Source organism: Pan troglodytes, chromosome 8, assembly GCF_028858775.2.
Source record: "Pan troglodytes isolate AG18354 chromosome 8, NHGRI_mPanTro3-v2.0_pri, whole genome shotgun sequence".
Taxonomy (NCBI): Eukaryota; Metazoa; Chordata; class Mammalia; order Primates; family Hominidae; genus Pan; species Pan troglodytes.
Genome location: NC_072406.2, coordinates 88,253,239 through 88,280,592, shown reverse-complemented (window position 1 = coordinate 88,280,592; position 27,354 = coordinate 88,253,239). Strand labels below are relative to the sequence as shown.

The 27,354-nt window shown below is 45.1% G+C and overlaps 1 protein-coding gene across 10 annotated transcripts in view; it reads right to left on the bottom strand.

Moving 5' to 3' along the window:
- Positions 1-27,354, bottom strand: part of LRMDA (leucine rich melanocyte differentiation associated) — a 1,132,554-nt gene that overhangs the window by 500,032 nt on the left and 605,168 nt on the right. For 6 of the 10 annotated variants that reach the window (XR_010146565.1, XM_054659441.2, XM_054659440.2 and 3 more), the window contains exons 3-5: positions 23,170-23,301; positions 11,692-11,826; positions 188-305 (exon numbers count right to left, since the gene is read on the bottom strand). Coding sequence is in view for 8 of the 10 variants with exons in the window: in XM_054659441.2 (XP_054515416.1) it covers positions 188-305; positions 11,692-11,826; positions 23,170-23,301 (385 nt within the window). In the remaining 2 variants the exon portion in view is untranslated. Of the gene's footprint in view, positions 1-187; positions 306-11,691; positions 11,832-23,169; positions 23,302-25,143; positions 26,164-27,354 lie in introns of those variants that run through there. The other 4 variants (XR_010146566.1, XM_063780391.1, NM_001251900.1 and 1 more) reach the window with 2 other exon arrangements.

Genomic DNA, 27,354 nt, shown 5'->3' with positions numbered 1-27,354 from the left:
AAACAGGAAGATCCAATTTACACCTAATCCTATTTCATGTTTGGCCAACAATGTATCCATGGAAGGACCCTTCATGTGAGATCCCAACTGCATTCTAAACACTCAGAGGACATTCTGCATGCCCTGGGGTGTAAGCACTGCCATGAGATGTAAATCCCTTGTGAAGAACAGCAAGTAGGCAGCTCACCTTGGGCTTCACCACCTTCATGAAGGCTCCTCTGACCAACGCCTCCTCTCGTTCTTGTCTGGTTACTTTCTGGGCATCCAGAAATTTCAAGTTGGGCAGCTTGTACAGAACAAAGCATCTGGAAGACAAGAGTCAGAGACAACTCAGGAAGTTTGAGTGGCAGCCTCAGAGATCCCGACAGCTTGTCTGATCTTCAAGAATCCACACCATCCGGTCTTCTGGAACTTAGACCTTGGCTGCTCCTCCTCTCTTCTTTCACAAAGAATAAACAACTGTTCCTTGGAGAAGTCAGAATGATTCTATCTTACACACATGCACAACTAAACATTAGAAGCACACACTAATGGTACTCTTGGCTCAAAGGTAAACACACACACACACACGTGGGTTAGCCAGTGGCACCCTATCAACACATGCCCTTCCTTCCAGTCTAGAAAACAGGCTCAGCTTCTTTGCTACACAGAAATTCTCAGTAAAATAAACCTATAAATTGATTGTACCCTTTATGTCACTGCCATTCCTATGGGTCATCTGTATCATAGACTGTAATGACCTGGATGACTGTGGGTTACAAGTGAGGAACACATGTAGCTGAGAAATGCTTCCTTGAGGAATCAGGCAGGGGTCTTAAGAACTTTGTTCGCATCATCCCTCGATAATACATGTGGTTATTTCCACACTTGCTAACCTATGAAGATTATCAAGGAGAAATAGGGGGAGTTAATTTCTAGGAGATATTAATGGCCCAACAAATGCTAGGTGCTCTCCATTTCCCTGGAAGAATTCCTTGGCAGATGGACTCCAGAAATAAGCCAGTGGCTGCTAGTGTAATTAACTGTCCTCAAATAGGTATATATAGAGTTGACAAGAATAACCACTTGGCCAGGGTATAGTTATATAAATGCACAAATAAATGTATAACAGGTATGGACATGTGTCTATACTTCTCCCTCGTCAGGGACAGTCACTAACCAAGATGCTTTCCATCAAGTTCCATAGTCCAACAATCAAACAAGCGAGTTGTTTCCACCCTATTCTGCTTATGAAGAGGTGAGTACCCAGTGTCAAGAGCAATGGATTATCTCCAAGGGAATATGTCATTTCCTTCCTATGCCCAGCCTCCTCAGCATATACTCATCTTTCAAGCCTCATCTCCTGTGAAGGTTTTTTTGTACACCTCCACCCTTCATTGCTTTCTCCCTTCCCAGGACTCCTAGAATATGCTATCAGCACCTTACAGTCTAACATTTTGTTGTTTTCTAATTATTTTCTTGGTGTTCATTAATGTCCTTACCCAAATTGTAAGCTTCTTGAAGGCAGGGACAAATTTATTTGCTCACTCTCACCACATCTTGAAAACTGGTGTTAGAATGGAGTCAATAACATACCAGTTGATTTCAGTTGCACAGATATTTCTTGATCACCTACTATGTGCCAGGCCTTAGGGATACAGATGTGATTACAACATGCTTCCTGCTCTCAAAGGTGTTCTCAGTGTAACAGAAATTACACACTCACTTGGAGAAATTAGGAATAAGCATAGCTAAGTGCCAAAATCGAGGTTATGCATAGAGTGGTTATGGGAGCACAGAGCAAGAGGTCTACTGACTGAAAACTCAATGGAAAAGGAGAAACAGGAAATCTCAAATGGGCATCAAGGAACCACACCTTAAGGCAACCCCAAGAACCTAGCTATTCCTCAGTGAGGATGTTACTTGGAACAGTGTGGCTTGCCTTCACTGGAGCCTTGGGTTCCCAAGGCCACCTTCCACATTCGTAAGGTGGTCTCATTATTGGTGGCAGTAGCAGCCCATCTGGAGCAATTGCTGCAAATACACCAGCTGCAGTAGGGGCTGCTTGCTCTGTGGAGCTGGCAGGAGTCAGGAACAGGTGGGAGCCCCATGCCCTCCTGAGTTGGTGGGGCAGGAGCCCCTGCTCCCAGGTGCAACTGCAGCTGCCCAGCTGCAGCTGCAGACCCAGGCATCCCTGTGCTCTTGGGGGCTTGGGAAGCCCCCCTCCGCTGGAAGGCTTGGGAGTGCCTGCTCCCACTGCCTGGCCTCTCCCCACTCCCAATGCCCGCTCCAATTTTGGAGCAAAGTGGCGGCCAAGCCCAGGCACTGTCACAATCTGGCTAAGTGTGTTCACGCTCGGAGCAGTACTGAAACACCAGCCCCCTGCCACCTCAGCCCCTTCTGGACTTTGGGTGCTGATGAGCACAGCAGGGAGGCTAAGGGACAGCGGAGGACAGCTCAGCATGGGCCTGCAGGCATCCCTTGGCACAAACAGCCTGGGCACCATGGGCACTGTAGACAGCAGGTTGATGGCTGGCAGCAGGAGGCAGACAGGCTCCTAGGTGGAAAGGGGTGTGTCCCCGGTGAAACCCCACCATCAGGCCAGGGGTGGCCTAAAGCATAGGGGCTGGGCTACCAGTTTCGTAAATCAGAGTGAGAACATATGGTACTTTTTCTGGACCCTGCTGTGGCCACCCATGGACCAATCAGCATGCACTTCCTTTCCTCTGATGCCCATAAAAGCCCCAGACTCAGCCAGACTTGGGCAGATGATGGGACAACCTGCCTGTGGAGAGGAGCTACCCACTCTGGGTCTCCTCTCTGCTGAGGGCTGCACAGAAACTGAGATGACCTGCCTGCAGAAAGGAGCTACCTACTTTAGTTGTCCTGAGAGCTGTACTGTTGCTTAATAAAGCACCTCTTTGCCTTGCTCACCCTCCAATTGTGTGCATGCTTCATTCTTCCTGGATCTGGGACAAGAACTCGGGACCCACCAAATGGCAGGACTGAAAGAGCTGTAACACAAACAGGGCTGAAACATGTCCCCCCGCTCACCACATCGTGGGTGATGAGACAGAGAGAAGAGCTGTGGCCCTTTGGGGAGCCCAGACCTAACAGCTCCCCAAGCCAAGGCTGTGACACCCTCTTTGGGGCTCTGTGGTTCCTGGCATCTTCAAGCTTCCAGGTGCCACCACGTTCCCCAGTGCCTGCAGTGGAAGCTGGTTGTGGTATGCCTGGTCCAGATGCAGCCTCACAGGGAGCTAGTGCCCATGCCAGTGCCTAGAGCTGCCCAGCCTGCTGCTGCTAGCATGCCTGGCTGTATGCAGTGGCCAGACCCTGTGCTTGCTTGCTCATGTACCCCTTACCACTCCACACCTGGCTCACCCTTGGCAGGCATGGGATCTGAACTGGTAGCACGAGCCAAGTGCAGCCCATCAGGCCGAGTAGGTGGAACAAGCCCAGCAGGCCCAAGCAAAACTCAGGCAAAGGAACCACCAGTCACAGAGGTTTCCAACTGAGGGAGCAACACCCCAAGGATTCGGTGACATTATCACCAAGTGGCCTGCATATGCTTATCCAGGTAAAAGGCTTGGCTGACCATCCCAAAGCCAGAGAGAATAGTTTAGAGGTCTGCAGGAATAACCTTCACAGGACTCATTGTTAAGGTCAAAATATTATGAAATTCTTTTCTTCCTTCAGAAATGTCCACCCCATGCCTGGTGTCCTGGAAATTTGACTCTGGCTACTTCCTGTTTCCTCCCTGGCCTCAATCTATTGTCCTTTTCCTACCCTGGGTTCTCCCTTCCCTCCAAATACCTGCTAACCTCACCCAAAATCAAGAAAGTGCCACAAAACACCCAAATATCTTTCCTTTCTTTGTTTCTTTCTTTTCTTTTTCTCTTTTTTTTTTTTTTTTTTTTTTTTTTTTTTTTTGAGATGGAGTCTTGCTCTGTTGCCCAGGTTGGAGAGCAGTGGCATGATCTCTGCTCACTGCAACCTCTGCCTCCCAGGTTCAAGCAATTCCCCTGTCTCAGCCTCCCGAGTAGCTGGGACTACATGTGTGTGCCACTACTCCTGGCTGATTTTTGTATTTTTAGTAGAGACAGCGTTTCACCATGTTGGCCAGGCTGGACTCAAACTCCTGACCTCAAGTGATGCATCTGCTGGAATTACAGGCATGAACCACCACCAAATATCTTTTCTATCCTCCAGTAGAGCTCCCACCGGCCTCAGTCAATGTCAGAGAAAACTTCCATCTTCTGCTTGTAGCAGAAAAGTCTTGATGACAACAGACTCTTTCAAATAAAGACATGTACAGACAGAAACAATATGTCAGGAGTGACGCGCAGGGAGTAAAGACACCCACTAAGGGTAGGGTGGGAAAAGATGAATATTCAGGTGAAGAAAACATCAGTATTAGAAAATCAGCCAATGTTTAACGATGGAGTGAAAGATGCCTTCACGGGGCTGGCAGGAACCATGATGACAACAGACCGCACATTGTCATTTTGCCTCACTTTGGATCACAGCCCTGAAATCAAAGGAGAAAGAGAGAGAGAGAGGTGCTGGCTTTTAAGCTAGTTAAAAATTTTAGATGACAAAGAGCTGCTGTTTTCAGATCACTCTTCTTATACAATCGAAGAGACAGCCCATGACACAGGCTGCCAGTCACCCCCTGAAATGAGGGATGATTTTCATCCATCCCGTGGGCCAGCCTGGGTTTCCAAGTGGTTGCTGCTTGGAGAGGTCTGAGGGACACTAGGAGGACTTGCCCCAAATAGTTCCATCTGAGATTCAGCCCAGGGTCCAAAGTTCCTCCATAGAGATATCTTCTTTCATTTACTTACTCATACATTCATTCGTTCAACAAGTAATTATGGAACAGCTACTGTGTGTCAGGACCTGAGTCAAGTACCAACATGAGGAGATAAAAGCAATACAGAAGATCTGTGCTCTTTCGGTGAGCTCCTATTCTTGCACAGTGGTTCTCAAACTTCAGTGGGCATCAGTATTTCCTGGAGACTTCCCAACACACAGATGGCAGGGCCCCATCCCCAGAGTTTCTGATTCAGTATTTCTGGAACTGGGCCTGAAATTTACATTTCTAATATGTCCCCAGGTGATGCTGATGCTGCTGGTCCTGCTGAGAACCAATGTCCTCGTGAAAATAACACCATGAGGAATAATAGCTTTGAAATTAGGAGGGTGGTGAGGCAGCAAAGGGTCTCCTTCCAGTTCTGCTAAGGGCTGCCCTGCCCCAATGCCTGCAGTGCACAGAACCCAGCCAGTGGCCATGTCTGCCAGATCTTCTTGCCCCTTCGTGGCTTGGAACTGGCTCCAAACATTATTGCCAAGTGATAAGTCAGTGGGCTTCCTGCTTGCCTGTCCTTTCGTGGTCCTGGGAGATCTATTTCCCTTTGTTCTAGGTCATGTCAGGGTGTCAAAAGGCATAGCTTCAATCCTGAGTGTAATACAAGTTTGCCATAAAACTACAAGAGAGGATTCCCAAAGCCACAGAATGAAGGCTTTTACAATATCAATTTAACCCTTGTAAATTTAATCCTGGGTTATTTGTTGCACCAAAATCTCTTTACTGTGATGTATTACTTAGTTACTGGGGTTATCACAGCCATATCCTAAAGTTGCATAGTACATAAAACATTTCAGTTAACAATGCGGGAAGGTTAACTCCCCCAGATAACCTGCAATCACAAGGGCTAGTCCAGATGACATCCCTCTGTCAGCTTCCACGAGCTATTGATGGTTCAATCAGTTTGTTTTGAAGGTAAAGTACAACAAAAGGGCACTAAACTTATTCAGACTGTCAACAGGGGCTATCGGGAATAGGGTTTGCAGGTAAGTAATTCTGGGTGTTTTAAGGCTATTATCAAACAGCAATGGTTGAAGGAAGAGACAGCTACTAATAACACAGAAGGCAGCCATCATAAACCACTTTATGGCAGAAACCCCCGTCTATAAATCCTGCGACACCCGGAGACAGCTTCAGATTTATAAAACTGCTTGTTAAGCCAGGGCACTGCTTAATGAAAAGAGATCCGTCTAAGTTCTAAGTCTCACGTCCCTAGCTCCAGAGGGCAACTCCAATTTTCCTGACCTTCTCAAGGTGGCTGGGGGAAAGCCCCCAAGGCTGGGGGTGGTAAGGGGTGGGGGTGAGAGTCATAGGTGCTCTTGGCTGAGATACAGAAGGTGGGGTTATCAAGAGGAGAGCAGGGATCCTGGGAAGGTGCTTAAAGACCCATTTGTCTCTGTCTGGAAACAGATTTCCTAAATCTGAGAGACCAGCACATTGAGCTTTTCAGGTCCTCTTTCTTCTCACATAGAATGTTCCATTTGCTTAAAGGACTCCTCTAAGGAGAGAGATAAAACCGCTAGGAGGAGAAAAGGAACAGGAGAAATACTTTTTTTTTCTTTCTTTCCAAAATCAATTTTCTCTGCTCTAGTCCCAACACTCAGGCATTTTTCATCCAGACCTGAGAGAGAGAGGAGGATATTCTTTCCCCCTGCCTGTAACTGTTATCCCCAGGGCAATGGCTGCTCCCCCCAGGGCAATGGCTGCTCCCCCCAGGGCAATGGCTGCTCCCCAGGAACACCTTACAACCACAGAAAAGCTCAGATGGGCCTCCACGGTCTGTGAATGGGGTTGGCTGACATGTTTTTTTCTCTGACACTCTATTCAAGAAGTACCAAGTTTCCAATTCTTGAGGGAACTGGGCATGGGGTCATTGGAGTTTTGTTTCGTTTTTAAAATTTCCTTCCATTTACGGCAGTCTATGCTTCTTTGCATTATTTCTTGCTGCCTTCTTGCTTCCATTCTTTGGAGGCAGTGAGACATGGTACAAGCTACTGATGCCCTACCTGAGACCCCTGAAGGCAGCAATGGGTGATCTGTGAGCCATTCTCAATCTTTCACAAAGCTTGATGGGATAGATGAGTCCGTCAACAAAACATCATGCTTCCTCACTGTTGACTAGATTACATTAACTCCATTTAATAGCACTGGTTACCTCATGCTGAACAGAAGCCGTGATCAACTGCTGAACATATCTGTTTCATAATAATAATAAACGTAGCAATGGCTTCAGTGCAGCCTATTTGAGAGATCAAAGTTTTTAAAGTGTTGGGGAGAAAAATAAAAGGAGGGCAAGTTTTTGTAACAAAAAGCTTGGGGACTAATAGCATAGAGAAAGAGGCCAGACTCTTGAGTGTATCTTGCCCTGTGATCTTGGTTCAGTCTCTGCTGCCTTTCTGAGCCTCAGTTTTTCTATCTATGCTGTGAAGGGGATGGGCCAAATGATGTCTAAGCCTCTTTCAAATGTTACCTTGCTTGAACTCTACGTGGCTCAAAGTTGACTTACAATAAAAATGTCCATGTCGTCCTTTCTTGTTATTCCAATTTCCTTATATAACCACCCCCAACACCTCCAAGTAAATGACGACTGTGAGAAAGTCAATAAAGACCACAGAGTAATGAACAAACAGTGTGAGTGGAATAACTGCAGATGCTCAGAGAGATGACAACAATCTCACTCTAATGAGCCGAGGTGAGCTCACCTACAGCATTCATGAATGCCTGACAACTGGCAGAGGCCAGCTGATTTTCCTCACAGTTCACCGGCAGCATGTTTGAAGTCTCTGTGCAAACAATACACCCACAGGACAGACCAAGGCCCTCTACAGAGGGTAACCGGCAATTACTCTGTGGGCTTCTGTCACTTTGATCTCTGGGTCGTGACCTTTGCTTTCTTGTGATCTTCAAAGCCCAGATTGTAGATTAGCTGGAGAATGCTCACTGGGTTATGTAAGCCACAAGTTTTACAGCTCCTATTCATCTGGGAAATGGTGGCAGCCCAGAGCGACCAGACGGCAGAGGGTCCCTCCCTCCTTCCCTTTGGCTGAGTGCTGCAGACACTGGGCAGGCCCCAGGGCTGCTCCATGCAGGGGAACAAAGAAAGGGTGTCACGTTTTAAATAATTGAAAGTTGTAAGGAATACAGAAGGCCCTACAGGGAGGAGGGAGGAAAGCAAGGCCAACCAGAGACTGGAGTGGCAGGAGGGGATGAACAACAGAGGGTTCAGTGACAGAGGAAGAGCTAAAAGACCATGAGACCAACTCCCTTATTTGAAAGGTGAAGTCCAGACTTGTCTACTGTTAACCTTCAGTCCATTGTTCTTTCTGTAGCAAAAACAAAAAAAGCAATGGCAAGGGAAGACAAGAAATAGACCATTCTGGGCACCCAACTTTCCCATATTGATTTGTTATTTTGGCTAGCGTTGAAATCCACAAGGGGCACTAAAGTGGCTTCTCAGTAGCATGGTGGTCTCTCCGGCCAAGTCTTGCACTGCTGTTCTCTTCCTGCCCAAATCCTGGAGGCTGCTGATTATCACATTCACCTCCATTCCACATTCATCCCAAAATAGCAGCATGGTGTGTACACACTGAAAATCACAGACAGGTTTAAGCTCCTATAATAACAGGGCCATGGACATTTCTCAGCCATGAACTATGATGAATGGCAAAGAGAAACCCCAGGCACAGTTCTGCTCCTGCCCCAGTGGGGCCAGGGTGCTACTCAACAACTTGGTAGTATGTTCATGCTCACATATAAGTTTAATGAGCCTGTTTTATGGTGGGGATGTGTGCCAAGAAAATCCAACTGGGTGCACAGGGGGTAAGTGAGGAAGTGAAAGGGGTGAATTTGGGAGGAGGGGAGGAAAGACTCCACAGAAACTCAAGCTCTGTGATGCCATTTCCAATAACTACATAAATCGAGTTACTTCCCATTTCTGGTCCAGTGGTTGGCCACAACGTGACCTAAAAACTGGGCTGACCTCTTTGAAATCAACATCTCCCATGGAAATGAAACAACAGACACACTTGTTTTGATGTATGCCTGGGTGACATATTATAAATATTACATCACATAACCGCAGAGGATGCCAATCAATAAGAAATTTTTTCAGACAGCACTAAATGAACCATGGGTTCTTGCTTCTGAATACACTCCTTTAAGGCTCCTAGTATTGCTTAAATGATTAATAGAAGACATATTGTCAGAAAATGTACTTAAAGTGAAAAACAGTAAACTCTAGAAATATCATTCATTTTTAAGCAATTTTCTAGTGAAAACGTCACATAAATTTACATAGAGGCTCTACTGTTAGGCTCTGGGTAACAGCTAGAAGGAAGGCAAACCTCATGTTTTGTGGATGAAGGGCCAGGAAAATGTTTTACCAAAAGAAAAAAAGGCAGCTGCATTGCTTTGTATAAACACAAATGCCACAGGAACTCCAGAATCAAAAGTCATATTGCAAAACCCTAAAATTTCTCAGTGGCAAATGGAGCACAAACTCGAGGAAGGACAAAGCGGATATGCTTACAGACCATAGAATGGAACTATATCAAACACATATCTATCTTTTCCATATACAAGTGTGAGCACTCATCAAACTAACAGTAAAAAATAAAGAGATTACATAAATAAAAAATTTAAATGTGCTAGAGAATCAGCCTACCATTCCACTCTTCAACCAGTTGCTGTGCAGTGAATGTGTAACTACATGGGAACATACTTACTGTTCCTTGTGCTGTTCCTAGTCCCTGATTCTCTCAGAGTGCAAGCATCTTGCCATCATTGTGGATGATGTAAATTTTCTAAGTTAATTTTGACTAGTTATGATTTTGGTTTTGTATGACCTCTAGAATCTAGCCTCTCATGGCAACTTTGTCATATGTGTACTCACAAACCACCTCCCTAGCCCCACCCCTCAACTCCTTCCAAGGGAACAGAACTGGAGTGGGGAGGATGGGCTTGGAGGGTGCCCAGGCTAGCCCATGAGATAGACCACACTTGTAGAATCCAGCCCTCCCTAAAGATTCATGACCACAACCAGCACTTGGATTGAGTCTGAATCATAGTCCTTTGCTTATTAGCTGCATTTGTTGACATCCAAATGGATCTGATTCCAAATGGGCAGTGGGCATCTGAGATGGCCAAAGATCCCTGCATCTCCCTATAAGTTCCTAGTTCCTGAGAAGGAAAGGTGGTTTCAAGCCACCTCCAGAAAAAAAAAGGTGCCAAGCCCTTTTTTCATATCCAGCACTACTTTAGGCATTGATGAGGCTTCAAGAGTCAAGACAACTCAGCTCCTACCCACTGGAAGCCATTCTCTAGATGTGGAAATACATGAAGAAGTGAGAAAAAATACACAAGATAGGATCTATAAAATGGTGTGAGACAGTAAAGGAATAAATTGAACTTGTTGGGAGCTGAGTGTCTCCGAATTCTAAAGCCAACTGGACATCAGAAACACCTATGGACTGTTGTGTTGTAATTGCCACCAACTGCATCAGAATGCCTTGGATGACTCAGAGGTAGATCCTTGATTATGGAATACTGATGTAGACTGTCCTCCTATTTTAAAAGCCCCACTGGGAAAGCCGGACTCCACATCAGATCTTCTGATCTGACCCCACATACCTTGGTCTTAGTACTTTTGCTAATGCGACCAGTTACAATAGAAAAAACAAATAGTAATTATTTGAGAGCTGATGATACACAAAAAAAAGAATAGAAAAAAATTTTTCTTAGCTCTTCTTTTCCTTTTGCAACCTCATAAGCCCTGTACTTGAGACCAATCCCTCCCTACCTCTCTCATTCTAGAAAAAAATTACAAAAACGTGCCTACATGGTTGGCTTCACACATAGCTTCTTGGCCCCATGAATGAATGAATAAATGAACAAGTGCATGAATGTGTGTGTACACATACGTATACATATAGACACAGACGTATATGTATATATGCATATATACATATACAAAATTTATTAAGTTATTTTTAAGAGTGATTCAGGTGGGGTGTTTAATGAGAGCTTATGTCATAATGGAGAGAGAGGTCCATGAAAAGGTCATTAAAGCATTTACAAAACAACAATCAACAATGAGAACACAGACAATTTTAAATGAAGAAGGAAAATTAGGTGACTTTGGTAAAATGGGTAAGACCAAAAAGACTCTCTAAATGACTTTGGATCATGGCTTTTAAAGCACATGGTTGAGAAGTAGAGAGAAGAACGAAAAGCATTTCTACTTGGAGCCCATCAAAGCGCATGGCTGGTGGGCACCACGGCATAGCTCTATGGTGGAGAGGTATGGGCCTGTGGGACTTCCTCTTGAGATTGTCTATGAGCTCCCTAAATTTTGGTGGGAAGTCATCTCTCTCTTCAAGATGACTCTGAGACAGACCACAGAAAGATCTTACAACACAGAGCAGGGGTCAGCAAGTTACAGCCCATGGGTGAAATCTGGCCTGCCATCTGTTTTGTAAATAAAGCTTTACTGGAACAAAGCCATGCCCATTTGTTCACAAATTACGTATGACTACTTCTGCATTATGAAAGCAGGGCTGAGTAGTTGTGACAAGTCCATGTAACTTGGAAAACCTAAAATACTTAATATCTGGCACTTCACAAAAAAAGTAGAAAAGGCAATAACTTTTCATCTTTCTTAGCTTTTGTGACCTCAACCAAGAGAGACAATGGCTATAGGTTACCAAAAGGTAAAAGTTTAACATCGCCACGGGAAACCCACTGATATGTACCAAACATCTACTATGCACCCCAGAGTATAATATCATCCCCTAAAGTTTCTCTTTTTCCCTTTTCCCACCATGCTCCAACCCCTGGACACTCACCTGTATCTCTTGTAGTCTTCCTCATCCTTTTCCAAGCTGACCAGCTCGTTGGGACAGGCCACGTTGCCCAGCAGACTGAGGTACTCCAGAGCTGGTGTCACTTCTGCCAAGTGATCCAGCAGGTTCTCCAAATCAGTGATGTGACAAAGGTTAAGGATCTTGGTCCAGTAAGACAAAAGGCTTAGCAAGGAGCATAGGCCATGACTGACAGGCGCTGATGAGTCCAGTCTGCTCCTGTGAGACCTCAGGGTGGGGGCTGAAATCAATTCAGCTGTGGGTATACGGTATTGCTACTTTTTCACTCCCACTGTTGGGAACACAGCCCAACTTTCGCTAGGCAGGTAAGACTAAGTCCAGATCATTTGAGGAAGAATGAATAAACTTGATTGTCCCATCATACTTTTCTTTCCTCTATAGTTCTGTTTCTAAAACACACCAAAAGGGAAGATTCCATAGAGTAAAATATTTTTACAATATGCAAAACCATAAAACTTAATTCATTTCTAGTAATGAAAACAAGGGCTGGGCATGGTGGCCCACACCTGTAATTCCAGTACGTTGGGAGGCCCTGGTAGGCAGATCATTTGAGGTCAGGAGTTTGAGACCAGCCTGGCCAACATGGTGAAACCCGTCTCTACTAAAAATACAAAAATTAGCTGGGCATGATGGCGGGAGCCTGTAATCCCAGCTACTTGGGAAGCTGAGGCAGGAGAATCGCTTGAACCTGGGAGGTGGAGGTTGCAGTGAGTAGAGATCATGCCCCCAGGTGACAGAGCGAGACTCTGTCTCAAAAGAAAAAAACAAAACAAAAAAACCAGAAAAAGAAAACCAGAAATTATTTCAGAAGGCCTCATTAAAATATATTCTTTCTCTGTTAGTGAGGGAATTAGAGAATGAAAGAGAAAAGTCAGAGGGGGGCATGATGGGGGAGATTATTCCAGGAGCCATCTTCCAGTGGGACCCACTGTCCAATCATGGCCAAACCAAATAAAGCAAGAGCCATAGATTCACAGAATCACAGGTACTGGAAAGGGTTTAATGACAACTTAGTCCCCATACTAACTCCTGGCTTAAGCCACATACAGACAAGCTGAGCCTAGGTAAGGTGATGGTTAGATAGGCATGCCTGGTTAGGCCGTGACTTCGAGAGACATATGAGAGAGGAGTTAACCAAGTTGGCAGATAAAAGGGGGTCCCAGCCAGGGAATGGCAGCAGAGCTACAGGAACAAAACATACAAGGGTAGAAGAAATGCCATATGCAAGCGTGAAAGACTCAGATTACAGTTCCCAGAAGTGGGGTCCACTTGAACCTAGGAGAAGGTAAAATCAAAGAAAAGGGACGTTCTTGCTCTGCGAGGATGTTATCTAACCTTGGGCTGTTACACAGATTTCCTCATACTTCATTTCAACTTGTCACAAAAGAATGAATTCAAAATCCAACCAATGTCGGAATCGGGTCCCTAAAATATTTGCCAAGCAATCACCACGACATAGCACATTCCATTTCTGACAACCATAACAGTTTTCCTTTCCCCTGGAATTGAATCTTTCTCTAACCTCTACTCAGTGACCCAATTTAATTGCTTGGGGTCACAAAGAATAAGGCTTCTTCTTTTCCACATGATGAAGCTTCAGATATTTGAAGCTCACATGTCTTACTTAAATCTTTTATTCTCCAAACTAAGTTCCTTCAAGCATTCTTTGTACATATGCTCTGCCACCATCATATGCAAGGCCAAATGCTATACCCTAGGTGAGAGAAGAGACAATGAGAAGCAGAGTACAAGCAGAAGAGGTGAAACTAGCAAGAGAGGGAAACTAGCAAAAGAGGGGGAAACTAGCAAGAGGAGGAAACTAACCAGAGGGGGAAACTAGCAAGATAGGGAAACTAACAAGAGAGGGGGAAACTAGCAAGAGAAGGAAACTAACCAGAGGGGGAAACTAGCAAGAGAAGGAAACTAACAAGAGGGGGAAACTACAAGATAAGGAAACTAACCAGAAAGGGAAACTAGCAAGATAGGGAAACTAACCAGAGAGGGAAACTAACCAGAGGGAGAAACTAGCAAGAGGAGGAAACTAACAAGAGGGGGAAACTAGCAAGAGGAGGAAACTACCAAGAGAGGGGGAAACTGGCAAGAGAGGGAAACTAACCAGAGAGGGGGAAACTAGCAAGAGAGGGAAACTAACCAGAGGGGGAAACTAGCAAGAGAGGGAAACTAACCAGAGGGGGAAACTAGCAAGAGAGGGAAACTAACCAGAGGGGGAAACTAGCAAGAGGAGGAAACTAACAAGAGGGGGAAACTAACAAGAGGAGGAAACTACCAAGAGAGGGAAACTAACCAGGGGGGGAAACTAGCAAGAGGAGGAAACTACCAAGAGAGGGGGAAACTAACAAGAGAGGGAAACTAACCAGAGGGGGAAACTAGCAAGAGAGGGAAACTAACCAGAGGGGGAAACTAGCAAGACAGGGTAAAGTAGCAAGAGAGGGGGAAACTAGCAAGGGAGGGGAAAAACTAGCAAGAGAAGGTAAACTAGCAAGAGAGGGGGAAACTAACAAAGGAGGGGAAAAACTAGCAAGAGAAGGTAAACTAGCAAGAGAGGGGGAAACTAGCAAGAGAGGGGAAAAACTAGCAAGGGAGGGGAAAGTAGCAAGAGAAGGGGAAACAAGCAAGAGGAGGAAACTAACAAGAGAGGGGAAACTAGCAAGAGAGGGAAACTAGCAAGAGGGGAAACTAGCAAAAGAAAGTTGTGAGCACACTCATTTGCTGTTGGCTTCAATTCACCAACATCCTCCCTGCTTCCCAAACAAAGACAGAGAAATAGACACGGAAGTTTGTTTTCAATCTCTCAAATCTTTCACAAATAACATCCAGAGATGGCCATACAGGAACACTAGAATGAGGAGGTGAGAATGGGAGTTCATATAGAGACTGGAGAGAAGGTCCCACACCAGGGGGATGAGGTTGGGAGTACAGAGGGGTGGGTGGCCAGGAATCAAAATCCCTGGAGACAAAATACACTTACTAAAGTTCAATCATCATACTCTTCAGGAAAATTATTTAAATAGAGCCAATTAAAATGACAGTGAACAATTCCAGGGTAAGTTCAGCTTTTCTAGCAGTTTCTATCTTTGAATACTTCACAGTCATTACTACAACAACAAAAGAAAAAAAAAAAACAAAGAAAAAAGTCTCATTGCTAATATTGCCCTCAGATATGGGCACAGACACCTCAGGTGCCCTGTGCTTTCAAGTACCTTCCTCAGAATGTCCTAAGTCCCCCTCCAATACCCAGGACTGGATGGTGTCATTCAGGTAGAGTACCCCAGGCCTGGACCTAGACCCAGACCTGCATGGGCCTCAGTCCCAGGCTTGGTTTCTCCCCTTCATGGTTTGCTCCAACTTTCTAGTCCACCCATGCGACCCATCAGATGCTCCAAGGAGCACTAGAACTCATGTCTGGATCAGGCTGTCTTAAAACCTCAAGGCCAGGCCCTTGTTCCAGGAAGGACAGCCAGATAAGCTGACTACTGCTTCTGGCCAGCACAGTATTTCTTTTGTGGGACTGCAAGAAAGTGGGCTACCAGAATGGTGCTGACATACTGACTTGGAGTGATTCTAATTATTTATGTAGACAAGGGCCCTACACGACTGAGGGAAGCCCTCTCTACTGCAGATGGAAAGGCCGGACCAAAACCTACTTTCCTCTTAGGAAACATTCCTCAAAGCTTGGCTCTTTTTTCTGTCTGCTGTATGAAGGTGGGGATATGCAGGAATGGAACCCCAAACTGGCAAGGCTTTTAAGTTGAGGAAATATTGGGAAACTGAGTTGGATTGAAATGCCAGTCATTTCTCAACATTTAATGACGAGTGAAGGAAGCCTAGCTGGCCACCATGTTCGGGGAAGTAGGCCTAGATTACGTTGAGTGAACCTTCACATGTAGATCTACCATGGAGCTAATAAAGCTCATGCGTCAAGGGTTTCTTGCTTGCATAGGCCCCTTCCAAGGCCCTGGGAAAGACCCTGGTAATAGAGTCACATGATCATGTGATTTTTTTTTTTTTTAATTTGAAAAAGTAGGTAATTTACACTATAATCTGTGGAGATCACTGTCTCGCTCCACTAGGACTTCTACCACATTTTCCCTTCAGCTGAGTAACAATGGGAATGTCTATGGGAATCCCCACCTAAGGGGACATTGTGTAGGAGTAACATTTAATTATGATTCAGTGGGGGAATATTTGTATAATTTGCAGTCACTTCTGTGTCTAGTTAAATTGTTCCAACAGTATCAGTAGGAATGGCTTCCATTAATACTCTTACTATCCACCATATTAACACAAATATGCAGGGACCAACATAAAACTGATGGCAAAATGATTAACAAACTCATTCATCAATTCAAAGAACATTTAAGATTCAGTTGTTAAGTGTATGTATACATGCCTACACACCAACACACACACAACTTAAAATGTCCTGAAATCTTTTTTTTTTGAGACAGAGACTCACTCTGTCGCCCAGGCTGGAGTGCAATGGCGTGATCTTGGCTCACTGCAACCTCTGCCTCCTGGGTTCGTCTCGAACTCCTAATCTCAGGAGATCCACCTGCCTCGGCCTCCCAAAGTTCTGGGATTACAGGTGTGAGCCACTGTGCCTAGCCAAAATGTCCTGAAATCTTATACAGCTCCTATCATATATGAAAGAAATGTGTAAGAGTTTCTCCAAAATGTAATAATCCTAAAAGTTTTACCAATAATTTAGTGGTGAAACTACCAATAACAAATGGTGAAACTGAAAGAAAGATTTCTAAACTATTTTAAAAAATCAATTTTCGATCAACCATGCTAAAAGAGGGAATTATCTATTCTCTCTAGAAAAAAATTACAAAATTTCACCAAATAATGAAGCTATGAGAAATTTGCAGGAAAAAAGTTTCTCTAGAGGCATATCTTAAATAAAGATTGATACTTTTCTAGGTATTTTGACATTTGTGAAATTTATCAACTTAAAATTTTAAAATTTCCTTTGATACAGTTCTATTCCAAATAAACATTCATTTCATACCTAATTTTGCATTCCTGATTATATAGTATTTAAGAGGGCTCCCTCAAATTACAGAGGTTTCACACTCCCCAAACCTGGATCTGTCCCTGGCCACAAAGAAGTGGATCATTTGAATGCTCTGATCATGGGACTTTCCTGGGCAAGGGGTCTGCAGGTTCCAAGAAGCTTCAGCCATCCTTTGCCAATGAATCAAAGAGATTTCTAAGAGCCTGCCTGCTTTTGGGTATTTTGTATGGCAGAAGCTCCATCTTCCTAAGCCTTTCAACTACCTACTATAAATGATACATTTGGCTGAGTCAGGTGGTCTCCCCCAAATCCACACCAGGCAGGAAGCACTAGCACCTCCTCCCTGCATGCATGCTCTAGACCAGTCCTTCGCCTTTATGCTGATAGCACCACCAGAGGATAAAACATGAGAAGTTTTAATTGGTTTCTTTGTCTCCTGGGTCAGCAAGGACAAACACAGCCTTGTGTTGGCTGGTTTTGAGATCCAACATAGAACTTCTCACACTTCTTTTTTGTCAAGATGCATAGAAAATTGACCACAGGCAATCTGTGGAAGAAACCTGGTGTCCCTGGCTAATCAAGACCACTGCAGTGGGGATCATTTCAGGGATTCTCCTAAGGGTACCTTTTTTAAAAATGTGTAGCTACCTGGCACAGTTTCAACTCTCTCCAGCTGGGTTCCCGGCACACACCTGGTTTCCCTCATCAAGTCTTCTCCGGGGTACTTAGCGTTGAGATTTTTTTCAGTGTTGTCTGCAGAAAGTTGCCATTGCAGAGCCCAGCTGTCATGGGGAGGCTTGCCAAAGGAGATTTTCTGCAGAGGGCCCAAGATCAAAGCAGCATCTTGCCTTGAAAGTTTGGAGCATGAGGGAGGAGGGAAGCCTCCTAGCGTGTGTCCAGTTGTGCGGGTCCAAAGCTGTCCCAGGTGAGAATGGACACATCCCTCCCTCTGGGCTCAGCTGCGGGTTAAAGGGCAACCTCCATAACCACTGGGATGATTTTAACCACAGCTAATCCTAATACTGGGTTTTTGAATACTAAATATACAGCATAATGACATACCTCATTTTTATTCACATATGTCAGAAATTTATCATGCTGAAATAACAATTAAGGAAATGGGTTAACGGTCACACAGCTAGTACATGATAGAGTCTGGATTTAAACCCAGGTCTTAAAGAAACTGCATTTCTAGAGGAAAAAGTGACTTATAATTTCCTAACACAAAAGCAAAATTTAAAACACTGGAACATGAGGGTTCTTACATGTTTCTGTGTGACAGCACAGGTGCCATCACCGGGCTATGTGCTGTACCTCAGATCCTTCCTTCCAATTTGGGCTACTTCTTTTGACGCATCGAGGCATTGGCTAACAGTACAATATGCCAAGAAATTGTAAAGTCTTTAACAAAGTGATTTCCTACATATTATACCATTTAAACCTCTCAACAATACGCTGAAGTTTGTGTTACCCACTTTATAAAGAAACTGAGGCCCCTGACAAGGTACAGAGACTTTCCTAAGATGACACAGCAAATCTTTCCTAAGATGACACAGCAAATGGCTATGGGAACTCCAGTCCCACCTCTGACTCGCTGGAGTGGTCTCCGTGCCACAGCCCAGCTGTGTAACATGTAGCACCATTCTTTCTTCGTGCTGGCACTATAATCCAAACTCATTGGCTATTCAGTACATGTGCTGAAGCAAATAGGGAGACAGAAGATGAAGTGTGGTTCCAAATAAAATCTGCTTATGTGCCCCCCACACACCCCAAAAGGAAAGTGGGGGAGAATCATTTGATTGCGCAAAGGTTATCTACACTTTCCTGAATTTTCAGTTGGTCAACCTTACTTGGGGTTGATTATTCAGACATGATATGGCTGAGACCATTACCAAATATCCCACCCCTCCTGGTGGAAGAGTTGGGGATGGCGTGTGCATGCTCATGGTTGGGTGTGAGAGAGAGAGAGAGAGAAAGAGTGTGAGCAGTGGGGAAGGGGTTCAAGTCCATAGCCAGTGACTACCTGGCCAGTCTCAATGAAACAAAGAAAGAAAATGAGATCCCTACGAACCAAGAGATGCGGTAATCTCAGACAACCAGGCTTTCAGATATACCAGAGCAGGATATCAACACGAGGGCTGAACACAATGAGAAAAAGGGCTGGTGGAAAAAGATGGGAGGTCCAGCAGGAGGTATGCAGATGGCAGGGAGGCATTGACTGATGAACACAGAAGAAATTTTCCAGATGCTGGTTCTGGGCTCTGGAATCCCTTTTAAGAGCAGACTCCCAGCAGCCCCAGCTGGGAGCAGGACCTTGCAGAGGCAGGCTCAGGATGCTGACTCCTCCTGTATCTTGGCTCCTCTCCTTGTACAATGATTGCCGCTCCTTTGGGTTTCAGAGTCTGGAGCTGGGAATCAGCATACCTGGGTTCTAGACTAAGCCCCACTACTGACAATCTATGTGACTTCAGAGAGCTCATCCACTCCTAGTTTTTCCATAAAAATGAGAATAATTATTCACCAACAGTACCCAACTCACGGAATGCCATTAGGGCAATATTAAATTATGCAAGTCAAAGAACCATTCTAAACTCAGAAGTATATCTGTACTCTGGCCTTGGTTACAATGGGGCCCAAGTCAAACCAGATGAGTTTACACAATTATCTAGGATAATAACAACAACAATAATAGTAACCCTTACATAGCACTTACTATGTTACTAGAATCTAATATGTCTGAGATACTTAGAATAATCTTCAAAACAACCTATGGGATGGGTACTAGCATTGTCTGCATTTTCAAAGGAAACCAAAACATAGAGATGTTAAATCACTTGCCCAAGGTCATGCAGAAAAGTGGCAGGTTTAGGGTAGAAGCTCAGGAAGTCTGCCTTCAGAGCCTGTTGTTCTTAACCACTATGTGATAATCCCTCTTGCTAAAGGATTAAAGAAGCCAATGACCCAAGTGTCCAGGGTCTAGGAACCTACAGCATTATTATAGACACATTTAACTTTGAGTCAAACCAAAGTGGAAAAATCTAGATTTTACATGGTAGGTGGGGTGAATAACCATTTTACATATGCCAAAATACAAACCAAAAAAATTTAAAATAAAGCAAACTTCACAAAAGGATTCAAGATAAAACCTCATTTGGCAGCAAGCTTCCTAACTTGTTTAAAGATTCAATTTACACAAAAGAGCTAATACTTTTTTAGGAGGCCAATAGTTACTTGTTTCTAGGGCTCCCTTTATCACAAATATAAAGTAAAATCTGAAGGAGACAAGATGCCAATGCCAAGGTCTCCTGGGTAGATTGTTACAGAAATGAATTATGCTTCTTTATACGTACACCCTGTGCAGTCCCTTCCCATATTTGTTCTACAGTTGGTATGTGACTTGCTTTGGTCATGGGACATTAACACATGATATAAGTTGAACTTGAAGACTACTTGTACTATGGGGCTTGTGCTGTTAGAATACTCCTCCCATGTGAAGTGTCTTATGCTAGCCTGTTAGAGACAGGTAGTTTAGCCAACACCCAGTACCAACCTCCAGACATATGAGTGAGGTCATCTTAGACCATCCAGCCCCAGTTGAGCCTCCAGGTAGATGTGGCTGCATGAGTGACCCAGAGTAAGACTAGCAGAAGAACCATCCTGCTGAGCCCTGGCCAAACATCTGATCTATAGAATTGTAAATATTTGTTGTTTTAAGCCACTAAATGTTGGGGTGGATTATTATGCAGCAAAAGCTAATGTATAGAGGCCATATCTAAAGCATTTCATGGGGTAGCAATAACAATATGGAACCTAGAAATTGTTGGAAAGCCTGCAACATTCTCACAGTTAGGTAGGAGAGTCATTTAGCTGAAAAAGTGGCATCAGAAGTGCTGGGTTGAGAAGATAGCATGTGCTGTTATTGCCTGATTTTACCTACCTTTCTCTGTGACTTCTGAGTCAAGTAGATGGGGAAGATGATCTTCACAATCACATTAGTAGAGCAGAGGAGAAAAAAGGAAAGAAGTCTATTCAGAATATTCACTGATAAGAAAATGTGCTACAACAGCACCAGTGATATCACTGGTCAGGTTTACAGCCACACAGTGTCTTCTGCTTCGGTCCCTCCTAGGCCATTACCATTACTCCCTTAGCATTACTGTTACAGATTGGAAAAGTGGAGGCACAGAATAGGGAAAGGACTCAACCAAAGACAAAGAAAACCTCTCAGCACTCTGAAGCCAAGAGGCCTGCTTATCTCTGGTGACAGCAATACTGTGCATAAAACCATCGACCAGTCCAACATATTTCTTTAAAAATGGGAAAAAGAAGCTCACAGAAGATAACTTGTCCAAGGTCACACTGCTAAATATGATTAAGCTGAGACATGAACCAAAGTCCAGGGACCCTAATATTCTACGGAGACCTGGGACACAGGACATGTCTAAAAATCCTTCTGTCCTTGATTTATTTGAGAATATTGGCCAACTGATCATCTAAGACAGCCTAGAAAGCCATAAGACTACAAAGTTTTTCAAAGAGTGATTGGGAAACTTGGTTGACTAACAGACATAAGAAGGGAAAATTCCACCAAAATTTCATTATGACAAAGACTGTGAATTTACATGTAGGCCCTCCCCTTCTACTTCTATGAAAGTGACAATAATGACCACAAGGAGCATATTTATAATACTATGGTCTGAATGTTTGTTCTTCTCTCAAATTCATATGTTGAAATTCTAATCCCCAAAATGATGGTATGTGGAGATGAGGCCTTTGGGAGGTGATTAGGTCATAAGGGTAGATCTCTCTGATGGGATCAGTGCCCCTATAAGGAGAGACTTGAAAAAGCTTGCTTCCTCTGTCTCTGCTATGTGATGATACAGTGAGAAAGTATCTTCACCAAGAAACCAACCCTGCTGGCATCCTGATCTCAAACCTCCAGCCTCCAGACTGTGAGAAATAAATGTTTGTTGTTTAAGCCACCTCATGTATGGTACTGTGCTGTAGCAGCAAGAGCTGACTGAGACAATATCTGAGAGAATAAAGAAAACATTAACTTATGGCTTGAAGTATAAACAGTAGCTAACAAATACTTCTGCAAATCATTCTTAAATGCTGGCATATGCATATGTGCCAAGCCTTACATGTATATCTGATTTTATTTTATACTCTAGAGGAAAATGCCTTGTCTCCTTTTCTATTTCTAACTTATTGTATGAATGTGAACAAGTGGTTTAACTACTCCAGGTCTCAAATGTTCCATCCAATAAAACAAAGCCATTGGACCACTGAGTCTGAAGCAACACAGTAGAATGCAGACATTGGACTTTGGACACAACACAGTTGACACTGAATCATCCAGGACCTAGCATCTTGCTAGTGTCTGGCTGTGTGCCTACGCCTCACCTCTTTCTATGTCTAGGTAAATGGAAAAGACACACCCTTCTCACAGGGCTTGGTAAGGATGAATAACAACACACATAAAGAACCCAGCACCATGCCTCATTCCTAGGAGTGCTCAATAAGGAATAGCTAATGATAATGATGCATTCATCCCTCAAATATTTATTGAGCTTGTACTTGGTGCCAGGCACTATTCTTAGTGTGAAGAACAGAGGAGTTAACAAAACCAAGGAAACTCCCTGTCCCATCGAGCTGGCATTCTAGTGCCGGGTAATCCACCACACTAACAATGCAGGAGCTACGGGCCTTAGGTTGCAGCAAGGGTTCCCTGTTTCCATCCCCACTACAGAATCCAGAGCAGTTAGTGCCCGTAAGTCTCACCCTAGGCTGACTAGGTCCTTGCCTCCATAGAGGAGGCCATACACTGTCATGGGTCCCCTAGGCCTCTCATCACCAGAGCATGGTATCCACCAGTGAGGGCATAGCCAGGCCTGGGCTTCACATGTCTCTGCCACCTTAGCTCCTTTCCCTCACCAAAACGGTTGCCCAAGCCTGCCCCAGAGCCTTCCAGAAACCTCCCAGGAGAGGAAGTTTGCTTGGCGGCATTACCCGGGATTTCCCACCAGAGGTCGCCCTCCCACACAAGCCCAAGCAAACAGACTGGGCTTCGCTGCCTCTGCAGCGGTGACATTATTTTCTTTCTCTATTTTTATCTATTAAAAAGATTTCTTCACAGCCATAACTTAGATCTCTACACTAAAATGGAGCAACAGGAAGATATAATGGTGCGTTTCATTTATGAATGACCTATAATAAATTACTCTGAAGTGTCCCGAGTGCCAGAAGACAGAACGCTTTGTCTGCCCACGAACTGTATTTCACATACTTTAATTTAGCTGACACATAAAACTCATTTGACATTTTGCAGGTATTTGTGCAGGGTGGGGTGGGGGGACGACTGTGGGGCTGGGTGGGGAGTGGGGGCAGCGGGCAGAGGAAAGGATATTCGGTTCTTGTTGAGGGTTAAGGTATGCAGTCTGGGTAACCCTGGCAACACGAGGTCGTCCCCCAGCTGATTGTTGTCCAAGATGAGTTCCTCCAGGCTCCTGAATGCGCTCAGTCCTTCCAGTGACCTGCAATGACAAAGGCAACAGGAAAAATGATCCTGCACTAAATCAGGGAGGCCATTATGAGCCGAAATAAATATTTTAACCTTCCCTTTCAGGACTGGGAATAGTTTGGGCTTGGTGCCTGTCAGCAAAGTGAATGACAAGAATTAGTAGCAGGAGTCGGGGCGGGGGCGGCGGGGGAGAAGGGGCCGCTGGCACCCACCGCATCCTTCACGCATTGCCAACATGAAGGATGAGGGTCACTTAGTGAGTAGCCAGGATCCAAAACAATGGGCTTCAGATACGGCCTGCAGGATAAATTTGTCAATGTCTTGTGCCTTCAGGCACCCAGCCTCGGCTGACCCTAACCTCCATTCCCAAGATAAATAACTCTGTCACAGTTCACCTTCATTCCCTGGACACAAATTCAAGTTGTCATCCATCATTCCTGCCCAGAAATATCATACCCTCTTACAATAATAAATATAACTTCAAGTATCATTTCTTAGCAGTTCTCTGTACAGTCGCGGGGGAAACGACAGGGAAGGCTTCCTTTCTCTCCGTTCACATCCTTTGACTTTTTTTTTTCTTCTGCCTTTTTTCTTTACTAATCACTTAATTTGCTTCTGCCCAGCGTCCCAGTGGCTGCCCCAAAGGCAAGGCATCTGCAGAATTACATAATCACTCCGATCTGAGAGGGCTTTTTCTTTTATTATTTCTTTTTATTTGTTTTTGCTGCGGGTGGGGAGACGGGGGTTGGGAGAATTGCTGCTTCAAAGCTCCTGGCCTGAAGTTACTGTTTTAATTTATGGAAAGTGGATTTCTCACTTAATTTTTGAAAGAAGTGTAGAGTGCAACCCTGTAGATGTTGAGGCAGTAAATAAAAAGGCAACAGAAAAAATTAAGTACCCGGCTCCAGGGAAAAAAAAAAACAGCAGAAAGGGAAAAATAGCCTTGCTTATACACATCGCTGAAAGTTAACTCTTAATTTTATGGGCTCTCATGAGTGTTGGGGGTGGAGGTGACACGGGGTAGTTGTGCACAAGTGCTTGCCTGGGCGCACACAGACATTAATTAAAGCAAGCCGGCCGGCGGAGGGGCTTACACAGAGACACAGACTCCCGGCTTGTTCACCTGCCAGACCCAGGAGATGTGCTGAGCCTGCACCGGCTGACAGCTGAGCTACGATGTGGACGGGAGGGAGACACGTAGGGGATGCCGGGCTATTCTATAAAATGTGACAAATCAGGGAGATGTCGTCCACACTATTTATTCATTTACTGATAGTGCTTCCATTACAGCCCCGTGTGCTTGCGTGTGCAATGTCTGCACATCTGCTGTGAGTGTCAACTTCAGCACCAGAGCTTTCCCAAGGCATCCATAGCTCCTTTGTGGGATCTCTGCCAAGAGGACTCCAAAATAGGGAGTCAATACTTACGAGGTATAAAAATGTGTTGTAAGTAATTAAATCTGTAGATTCCACTGGGCCCAGAGCTCTGACTGCATGTTCCATTCCTGCCAGACCTCGGGGTGGTCCCACTCAGGACTCGACTCCCAGAGCACGCCTGCTCCTCCAACCAACACTGCCAGCCCCACCGAGGGGGGGTACATTTTGGAGTAGGGGTCCAGAGGTCATCGTGTTTCATTTCCTCCTCCTTTCTCTTTTTCCTCTTGGTTCCGAGAGGCAAAACACAACTTATGAGGATAAATGCTTGAAGGGCTGGATATCCCATTTATCCTGATGTGATGATTACACATTGCCTGCCTGTATCAAAATATGTCATGTGACCCATAAATATCTACACCTCTTATGTACCCACAAAAAATACAAACAAAAAAAAATTTAAAAACCCACAATGTACGCACATCTAGGCAGGAAGGTTTGGGACTTTGCCTCCGCTCCTCCATTTCCTGTTGTGTGAATTCGGGCCTGTCAGTAGCCCATCTGAACTCTCCTGTTCTGTGTTCCTTCCAGCTCATAGGATCTTGTCGAGAATAAGTGAAGGACGGCTAACTGGTTACTAGCATACACTGTTTTTTTTTTCTTTTCCTTCCTCCTTTTATTCACTGTTTTGTTTCCAGACGCCCTGACCCTGGGGGTGTGTTTGGAATGCAGGGGACGGGCCCATGAACAAACCCACAGAGGAGGCGTGCAGCAAGTCAGGCTTGTGCAGGGGACTTTCGGGCTCTTCTGAAGTCCCTTCCTCCACTAGGGGTTAGGGAGTGATGTGCCAAAAGGCTTCTCAGGACTGGGCCCGTTTACCACTAGGGGAGGTGAGGCCACTTCCCCTTAGGGAGCCTTACGGGTGGTTAATAATTCCTTTGTGCACAAACATCAGTTGGACTCCGCTCAAAGGCAGCATCCAAATACACATTGTTCCTGAGTTACGTTATGCAAATATTAGATTCTTCTGATGAGAATCAGCAAATGGTTGGCAACTGGCAAGCAGAAGAAAGCTCCTTTCCAAGAGTGCTCCAGGGAGGCATAAAGCAAAACGACACAGCATGAAGATGGGGAGAGCCCAGAAGCACCAAGGAAGCGCCCACCTCCATCCAGCCAGCCTTTCTTCCCCTCAGGGTGGGCTATGGGGCAGAAATCCACGCCAGAGTGAGACTTCCCAGAAGAGCTGGGAAGATCAGTCTCAAATCCCCTGTCACCTGTCTGGTTTTGAGACTCTTTTTGCTATGTGACGTTATTAGCTGCTCAGTAAAAAGAGAACCATATTACATGGGTAATTGCTAATGAATAAATCCTTGTTTTCATGTTATCAGTGTGGTGTGCTCCTGGGGATTTAATCATCTAGATCCAGAGCTGAGGGCTGGGGCACAGAAGTCAGGGGGCAGAGAGCATAGTAAATGGGAGTACTGGGGAAGATAGGTTTTGGGGGTCCCAGCTGACATGTGGACGACAATACACATACACCTAGAACGAGGTGGCTTTACCCTTTTTTTTTTTTTTTTTTTTTTACTGTTATTTTTACTTCTGTTTTCTAGGGAGGAATAGGAGAAAAAATATGTGTGTAGATCTTTGAGTTCATTCCCCTATATGCCAGGTGCCTGTAAATATGTGCTGTTAAATAAAATGACAATTTGTCTGCTATCACCTTGTGTATGGACAGCAAAATGCACCCCAAAACCAGATCCCCGGTGGAGACGCCAACTGTCAGTCCAGCATCACTCACCAGCTTCCTGGAGTAGTGCGATGTCTGAGGTATGGGCTGGGGGCTGATAGGAGAGAGCAAAGTTTCACCCAGGACCTAGGCACAGCCAGCTGGAGGGAGATCATCCAGGCCTGGATTGTTCTGGAAACCTAATCAGCACCCCTGGAACTCCCTGCAGGCTGCCTGCCTCCCCCTCCACCAGCAGCAACGCAGCCAGGATCTCACGCACAGGTACCATCCTCTTACCTCCTTCCCTCGTTCCCAGGGCTCTGCCTGGGCTCCCCCAGGAGCTGCAGCGGCTGCTGGGAGCATCCCAGTGCCTTTTCCAAAGTCACATCAAAATGACAAAACATCACAACGCATTGGGCTCCAGTGGATTCAAACGGAGAGAACTTTTAAGTTTCCACTGTAATTAACCCTATCCTCGTTAAGATAATTATGATCAAGCTTCCTGTCAGAGTTAATATCCCAACATCATCGCCTGTGGCTCACACTCTGCCCTCATTAGCTTATGAAAACAGCAGCGCCGAACAGGCGTGCAGCCCTGCCCAGGCCAGGCCAGTGGCTGGCATGGGGGGGCCACGGGTAGGGGGCCAGGGGCCCCACAGAAGGGCCACCCCTTGAGGCCCAGTCCCTTCTGCTCCTGGGTGGGCACAAATCAGTGACCTTCATCCTTTCCCTGCAAATGAGCTACTCACCAGAATGGAAGGGAAGAGCCAGGGCCCGGGCCCAGGTAGGGCTGGTAGACTTGGGCAGGAGCCTCTAATTTGTAGCCATTCCTCCCTGCCCCTTGCCCAGCCAAAAACCAGCCAGAACATTGTACCATAAAAACCACCAGAGGATACTTCCAGAACCCGTGGATCAATCCTTGGATCTAGGCTGTGCTAAGAATTCGATTTCTCCTCCCTCAGCTCCA